The following is an 8,183-nucleotide window of genomic DNA, read 5'->3' as shown; positions in this document are numbered from 1 at the left end:
ACAACCCCTACTCCCAAAGCAAGGGCAGCCCAGTACCACAGGTTACACGTAGCCCCCCTTTTCCAGTCGGGGTCCCCTGCCATGACCCCCCCCCCCCCCGAACCTGCTGCTCGGAAGACACCTGACCCAAACAAGGCAGGATTTTCTGACACTCCCCCGCCTCCCCCACCAGATGTTTCGAATTTTGTCACTGGAAACGAGCCCGAAGAGCGGAAGGAAATGCAGATGCTTCTGCGCTCCTCTCCCCCTCCCCCGCAGGCCCGCTGCTGTCTCCACCCCCGTGGGAAAAGCGGGTGATAGAAATCTGCATAATCATTTCCCCAAAACTCTGTTTCCAGCACCTCGAGCTGGCTGCTCCCCCCTCCGCCCGGCTGCTGTCTCCCCAAGGGGCTGGCGAGCCCGCCCGGCTGGATTTCTTCCTTTGGCATCATGCCCCGCGTCATCTAACAACCCAGATCCCTGGGCACCCATCACGCTCCCGATCCTGACATGGCCGGGACCCCATGTGCCTTCCCACTGCTGCTGCTGCTGCTGCTCGGGCCGCCTCTCAAAGGTGGGTTGAATTGAGGGAGCCCCGTGCACGTGGACGGCCCAGGGGTTGGAGGGTGTCTGGACTGAAAGCACCTGGTGGGGCAGCGGATTGAAGGGGGAGGCAGCTGGGCTGAGAGGTTGGTTTGGCACCAGCCCCAGGGGATGGCGGAGGTTTGGTGAAGACGGTAATGGGGATGGGAAGAACCAACCCTGGGCACCGCAATGGGTGTGTGGGTTCCTCTCACTCCAGCAGCTGGCCTCGGGAGGGTGGGGGGCTGCACTGATTGGAAAGGAAGGGGCGACGAGAGAGCAGCAGACCCATTAGCAATGTCATGGCTGCTGGGCAGCATCTGGTGTGTCTATAAAGGGAGGGCAGTGGGGTTGATGCCAAGCTCCAGTTGTGAGACACGCCCCAGGCTGGATCCCCTTGGTCATGAGAGTCGCCCCGGGCTGGGTGCCTTCGGCCATGAGCGATGTCCCGAGCCAGATGCCCTCAGTTGTCAGTGTCAGCCCAGATCAGATGCCCTTTGTCCTTAGCGATGCCCCTGTGACCGACCCAGGGTACAATCCAGACTAACGAGTAGCTGTGTCACCCCTGCCCTGTAATCGAGAGTGCCCTTTACATTGCTTTCCTGCTAGCCTGAACACTGCTCACAGCCTCCAGCATGCAAATCATTCCCAGCTGGGTCTGTGTTTGCTGTAGCCAGCCAGCCACACCCTGGCTCTTACCAGCCTTGGTTATACTGCAGGGTGATTCCAACTCACTCCCAGTCTCCGATTTCCCCCCAGAAATCTGTCCTGTACTGACCAGCCCTCTCCTGGACAATACAAGTTTATATAAAGTCTGTCAATTTATTAATAGAAATAATATACACACATCTTGTTACCCTAAATGGAGTTTCCCTGACACTTCAATTTAAACACACCGGATTGGATAAAGCAGTAAAACAAGTTTATTAACTACAAAGAGAGATTTTAAGTGAGTACAAGTAATGAGTAGGGCCATACCAAGTTCACGGCCCATTTTGGTCAATTTCATGGTCATAGGATTGAAAATATTTCACTCTGAAATTTCACAGTGTTGTAATTGTAGGAGTCCCGACCCAAAAAGGAATTGTATGTGTGCAGGGGCGGCTTTAGGCACCAGCAAAGCAAGCAGGTGCTTGGGGCAGCCCATTTGCAGGGGCGGCAGGAATCCAGCATGGGAGCTGAGAACCAACAGGGGGCCCTGGGAGCTGTAGTTCCTTGGTTAGCGCCCTGCCTATAGAGCCAGCCCTGGAGCAGGGAAAGAACTACATTTCCCAGCATTCCCTTGGCCACTACCAACAGGAAAGAGGGGAAGGGAGTGAGGTAGCTGAGACCTCATGCTGCAGCCTGCTGTGAGTGGAGAGCTGCACTGGGAAGGGCAGGGAGACCATATTTTAACATTAAAAAATAGGACACTCCACAGGGAGGGAGGGTAGCCCCACCCTGCCCCCATCCACTCCCTCCGACTGCCCCCCACAGAAACCCCAACCCATCCAACCCCCTGTCCCCTTCAGGACCCCTGCCCCTAAATGCCCCCCAGGACCCCACCCCCTATCTAAGCGCCGCTGCTTCTTGTCCCCTGATTGCCCCCTCCTGGGACCCCTGCCCCTAACTGCCCCTTGGGATCCCACCCCCTACCTAAGCCTCCCTTCTCCTTGTCCCCAACTGACCCCTCCTGAGACCCCCCCCAACTTCCCTCCTAGGACTCCACCCCCTACCTGGCCCCTGACAAACCCCTGGGACTCCCATGCCTATCCAACCGCTGCCTGTCCCCTGACTGCCCCCCCCACTCCTGACCCATCTAACACCCCCTTCTCCCTGCCCCTGACAGCCCCCCAAACCTCCGCCCCATCCAACCCCCCAGCCCCTTTACTGTGCCACTCAGACCACCCCCCCCCCCCCAGCACCTGCCTTCCAGTGCTCAAGCTCAGTTTGGGCAGCTGTTACTTCATTTCTCCCAAATCAACTATACTGATCCACTGTATCTTGCTGTAGAAAAAGTACAATAAATTGAGCAAGAAATGCTCCCCAGTGGTTATTAGGACTGGAATTGCTATTTTCAACAGCCATTGCCTTGTTTGTTTGTTTGTTTGTGTAAAAGGAAGACAGTGATATTGCATTGGCAAATTCCCCATAGAAACAAAGAGTGGAACAAAAGAATAATAAAGGCACCTCAACTTTTCCTCATTTATGTAGGACAGTCTTATAATATGCACCCAGATATCCTCCAGTCACACAAGTTGAAAATTGTTCCACTTCACTGCAGTTCTGTAACCCTACTGGAACCAATCCTGTCTGTGTTCTGTGCACATCCAAAATTCCTGCTGAATGACCTGCCATGGGAGTGAGTGACCAGTGACCTAGGGCTGCGGCGGAAGGAGGGTGCAGGTGGAGGTGGGAGAGAGCCCAGGGCTGGGGCGGCAGGAAGTGTGGGTAGGGGGGAATGAGGGAGCCCAGAGCTGGGGTGGCGGGGGGGGGGGGGGAGAGCCCAGGGCTGGGGCAGCGCCCAGGGCTGGGGCAGCAGGGGGGTGCGGCAAGGAGTCCAGGGCTGGTATGGTATTGCCACCCTTACTTCTGCGCTGCTGCCTGCAGAGTTGGGCCCTCGGTCTGCAGCCGCCGCTCTGGTACGGTATTGCCACCCCTACTTCTGCGGCGCTGCTGGCGGGGCGCCGCCTTCAGAGCTAGGTGGCCGAACAACAGCCACCGCTCTTTGGCTGCCCAGCTCTGAAGGCAGCAGCACAGAAGTAAAGGTGGCAATACCGCGACCCTCCCAAAAATAACCTTGTGACCCCCCCCTGCAATGCCCTTTTGGGGCAAAAATGAGGAGGTTCGTTCAACAGAAGGGAAAAGGTAGAGTGACTAAAGTGAAATCCCTGCAAGCTGCATGGACACTTTTCAAAGACACCATAATAGAGGCCCAACTTAAATGTATACCCCAAATTAAAAAACACAGTAAAAGAACTAAAAAAGAGCCACCGTGGCTTAACAGCCATGTAAAAAGCAGTGAGAGATAAAAAGGCATCTTTTAAAAAGTGGAAGTCAAATCCTAGTGAGGTAAATAGAAAGGAGCACAAGCACTGCCAAATTAAGTGTAAAAATGTAATAAGAAAAGCCAAAGAGGAGTTTGAAGAACGGTTAGCCAAAAACTCAAAAGATAATAAAAATGTTTTTTAAGTACATCAGAAGCAGGAAGCCTGCCAAACCACCAGTGGGGCCCCTGGACGATGGAGATAAAAAAGGAGCACTTAAAGACGATAAAGTCATTGCGGAGAAACTAAATGAATTCTTTGCTTCAGTCTTCATGGCTGAGGATGTTAGGGAGATTCCCAAACCTGAGCCGTCCTTTGTAGGTGACAAATTGGAATTGTAGGAGGAATTGTCACAGATTGAAGTGTCATTAGAGGAGGTTTTGGACTTAATTGATAAACTTAACAGTGACAAGTCAGCGGGACCAGATGGCATTCACCCAAGAGTTCTGAAAGAACTCAAATGTGAAATTACGGAACTATTAACTTTGGTTTGTAACCTGTCCTTTAAATCAGCTTCTGTACCCAACAACTGGAAGATAGCTAATGTAAAGCCAATATTTAAAAAGGGCTCTAGAGGTGATCCCGGCAATTACAGACCAGTATGTCTAACGTCGGTACCGGGCAAATTAGTTGAAACAACAGTAAAGAATAAAATTGTCAGACACATAGAAGAACATAAATTGTTGGGCAAAAGTCCACATGGTTTCTGTAAGGGGAAATCGTGTCTTACTAATCTATTAGAGTTCTTTGAAGGGGTCAACAAACATATGGACAAGAAGGATCCAGTGGACATAGTGTACTTAGATTTCCAGAAAGCCTTCGACCAGGTCCCTCACCAAAGGCTCTTACGTAAATTAAGTTGTCATGGGATAAGAGGGAAGATCCTTTCATGGATTGAGAACTGGTTAAAAGACAGGGAACAAAGGGTAGGAATAAATGGTAAATTTTCAGAATGGAGAGGGGTAACTAGTGGTGTTCCCCAAGGGTCAGTCCTAGGACCAATCCTATTCAACTTATTCATAAATGATCTGGAGAAAGAGGTAAACAGTGAGGGGGCAAAGTTTGTAGATGATACTAAACTGCTCAAGGTAGTTAAGACCAAAGCAGACTGTGAAGAACTTCACAAAATTAAGTGATTGGGCAACAAAATGGCAAATGAAATGTAATGTGGATAAATGTAAAGTAATGCACATTGGAAAAAATAACACCAACTACACATACAATATGATGGGGACTAATTTAGCTACAGCAAATCAGGAAAGAAATCTTGGAGTCATCGTAGATAGTTTTCTGAAGATGTCCGCGCAGTGGCAGTCAAAAAAGCAAACAGGATGTTAGGAATCATTAAAAAAGGGATAGAGAATAAGAGGGAGAATATCTTATTGCCCTTATATAAATCCATAGTACACCCACATCTTGAATACTGCGTACAGATGTGGTCTCCTTATCTCAAAAAAGATATACCGGCATTAGAAAAGGTTCAGAGAAGGGCAACAAAAATGATTAGGGGTTTGGAACGGGTCCCATATGAAGAGAGATTAAGGAGGCTAGGACATTTCAGTTTGGAAAAGAGGAGACTAAGGGGGGATATGATAGAGGTATATAAAATCATGAGTGGTGTGGAGAAAGTGAATAAGGAAAAGTTATTTACTTGTTCCCATAATATAAGAACTAGGGGTCACCAAATGAAATTAATGGGCAGCAGGTTTAAAACAAATAAAAGGAAGTTCTTCTTCACACAGCGCATAATCAACCTGTGGAACTCCTTGCCTGAGGAGGTTGTGAAGGCTAGGACTATAACAGCGTTTAAAAGAGAACTCGATAAATTCATGGTGGTTAAGTCCATTAATGGCTATTAGCCAGGATGGGTAAGGAATGGTGTCCCTAGACTGTTTGTCAGAGGGTGGAGATGGATGGCAGGAGAGAGATCACTTGATCATTGCCTGTTAGGTTCACTCCCTCTGGGGCACCTGGCATTGGCCACTGTCGGTAGACAGGATACTGGGCTAGCTGGACCTTTGATCTGACCCAGTACGGCCGTTCTTATAGGACTAACCCTGATTGGTTCTTAGACAAATTAAGAGCAGGGGAAATGGCTACATTTATCAGAACTTGTTTCATTGTGTTATAAATATTTTTAAAATGTTACAATTAGTGTCATGTCTTTTGCTTGGTGCACAACAAAAATTATATGAAGGAACTACACAGGCACAGATGGCCCCCCCAAACCATGTTTATTTATGTACAAACATACAAGACCTTGCTTAGTGCACACTATGCTCAGACTGATTTCTGATGGCTTCTAAAACACAGATCACAGTGAGCACCATTAAAGGACTCACAAATAACTTAGAGGGATACTACCCTATTCCCTCACACACTACAACTAGTTAAACCAGTCTTTAATGTTGCTGGGAGAGTTGCACAGTAGTGGTGTGGCTTTGCTTAATACACTTTACTTTTCACGTTACTTGGAGAACTCTTCATCTGTGCTGTCATAAACATACAGCGAAGGGTAGCATAAAATCCCTCCTTTACCTGTAAGGGGTTAAGAAAGTCAAATAACCTGGTTGGAGATGGATGGCAGGAGAGAGATCACTTGATCATTGCCTGTTAGGTTCACTCCCTCTGGGGCACCTGGCATTGGCCACTGTCGGTAGACAGGATACTGGACTGGATGGACCTTTGGTCTGACCCAGTACGGCTGTTCTTATGTAGGACCCCCAATTTGAGAAACGCTCGTCTCCACCCATGAAATCTGTGTAGTACAGGGTAAAAAGCACACACAAAAAAACCAAATAGATTTCACGGGGGGGGGAGATCAGATTTCACAGTCTGAGACGCATTTTTCATAGCTGTGAATTTGGTAGAGCTCTAGTAATGAGGCGTAAACATCAGAAATAGTTACAAGAAACAAAGCTCAAATGCAACTGGTGCCTAACTTAACACACTATGTTAAATTCAAAGCAGAGTTTTCTCATTACATGTTCTCAGCAGTCTTGCTGACCAAACTTCTTAGGTCAGGACCCCTTCTACAGTTCAATGGCCTTCTGGTGCAGTGAATCAATGGATGTAGAGAGTGTCAGTATCCGTCCCCCACTTGGAAAATGTGTGTGTGTGTGGAGGGGGAGTTGCGGGGTGTGTGCGTGTAAGGATGCTCCCTGCTGCTTTTCCTCACCCGTTGGACCTTCTTTTCATAGAATCATAGAAGATCAGGGTTGGAAGGGACCTCAGGAGGTATCTAGTCCAACCTCCTGCTCAAAGCAGGACCAATCCCCAACTAAATCATCCCAGCCAGGGCTTTGTCAAGCCGGACCTTAAAAACCTCTAAGGGTGGAGATTCCACCACCTCCCTAGGTAACCCATTCCAGTGCTTCCCCACCCTCCTAGTGAAAAAGTTTTTCCTAATATCCAACCTAGACCTCTCCCACTGCAACTTGAGACCATTACTCCTTGTTCTGTCACCTGGTACCACTGAGAACAGTCTAGATCCATCCTCTTTGTAACCCCGCTTCAGGTAGTTGAAATGGGGGAAGACCAGATTTCACAGTCTGGGACACATTTTTCATAGCTGTGAATTTGGTAGGGCCCTAGTAATGAAGCATAAACATCAGAAATGGTTACAAGAAACAAAGCTCAAATCCCCCCTGTAACGGTGCGGGCTCACCCCTGCGGCACCTCCTGCTGGTCATCCATGGGAATTAGCTCTCCAGCCATTGGAGCGCCATCTGCAGGCCAGTGTCTCGCTACCGCTTGGCTCCCTGTGTCCCTCCCAGACCTGGTGCCCTGTTATCTGGGGTGCTGCCCCCTGGCAGTAACCCCTCAGTCTTAGGGTCTCCCCTCCCCAGGGAACCCCCACCCACTGTCCCCACCTCACCTCAGTATAAGGCTGCTGCCAGTCATCGTTTAACCCCACTCCCTGGGGCAGACTGCAGTATAGGCCACTCATCACTGGCAAGGTTGGGTTTGGACCTGCTGCCTTGGCCTACCCCTGGGCTGCCCTCTGCAACCCCCAGTACCCCTTGGCCTTCTGCTAGGCCGCAGCCTGGGGCTTTCCAGGCTGGACTCCCCAGCCTTTCCCCAGCCCTGCTCCACTCAGGTACCCTGTCTCTAGCTCTCTGCAGCCAGGCCCTTCTCTCTCTGAATGCAGAGAGAGACTGCTGAGTTCCTGGCTCCCAGCCTTTTTATACAGGCCAGCTGTGGCCTGACTGGGGTGTGGCCCAGCTGCGACCATTTCCCCAATCAGCCAAGGTTTGCTGCTTTCCTAGTAGCAGCCCTCTCGCAGTCTCAGCCCTCTCCCAGGGCTGATTTCAAGCCCTTCAGGGCAGGAGCGGGTGACCACCCCGCTACACCCCCTCATTCTTCTCTTCTGCAGACTAAACAAGCCCAGTTCCCTCAGCCTCTCCTCGTAAGTCATGTGCTCCAGCCCCCTAATCATTTTTGTTGCCCTCCGCTGGACTCCCTCCAATTTTTCCACAGCCTTCTTGTAGTGTGGGGCCCAAAACTGGACACAGTACTCCAGATGAGGCCTCACCAATGACGAATAGAGGGGAATGATCACGTCCCTTGGTCTGCTGGCAATGCCCCTACTTCTAC

The 8,183-nt window shown here is 50.1% G+C and overlaps 1 protein-coding gene across 1 annotated transcript in view; it reads left to right on the top strand.

The window, feature by feature from the left end:
* The first annotated feature begins 347 nt into the window (after window positions 1–347).
* The window catches only part of LOC128836844 (integrin alpha-L-like), a 37,496-nt gene continuing 29,660 nt past the window's right edge, over window positions 348–8,183 (top strand). The window contains exon 1 of the mRNA XM_054027509.1: window positions 348–553. Coding sequence (XP_053883484.1) covers window positions 490–553 — 64 coding nt within the window. The 5' untranslated portion in view covers window positions 348–489. The remainder of the gene's footprint in view (window positions 554–8,183) is intronic.

The sequence above is a fragment of the Malaclemys terrapin genome, chromosome 4, assembly GCF_027887155.1.
Source record: "Malaclemys terrapin pileata isolate rMalTer1 chromosome 4, rMalTer1.hap1, whole genome shotgun sequence".
Taxonomy (NCBI): domain Eukaryota; kingdom Metazoa; phylum Chordata; order Testudines; family Emydidae; genus Malaclemys; species Malaclemys terrapin.
Note: the sequence above shows the minus strand (reverse complement) of the source record. Positions and strands in the feature narration are given on the sequence as shown.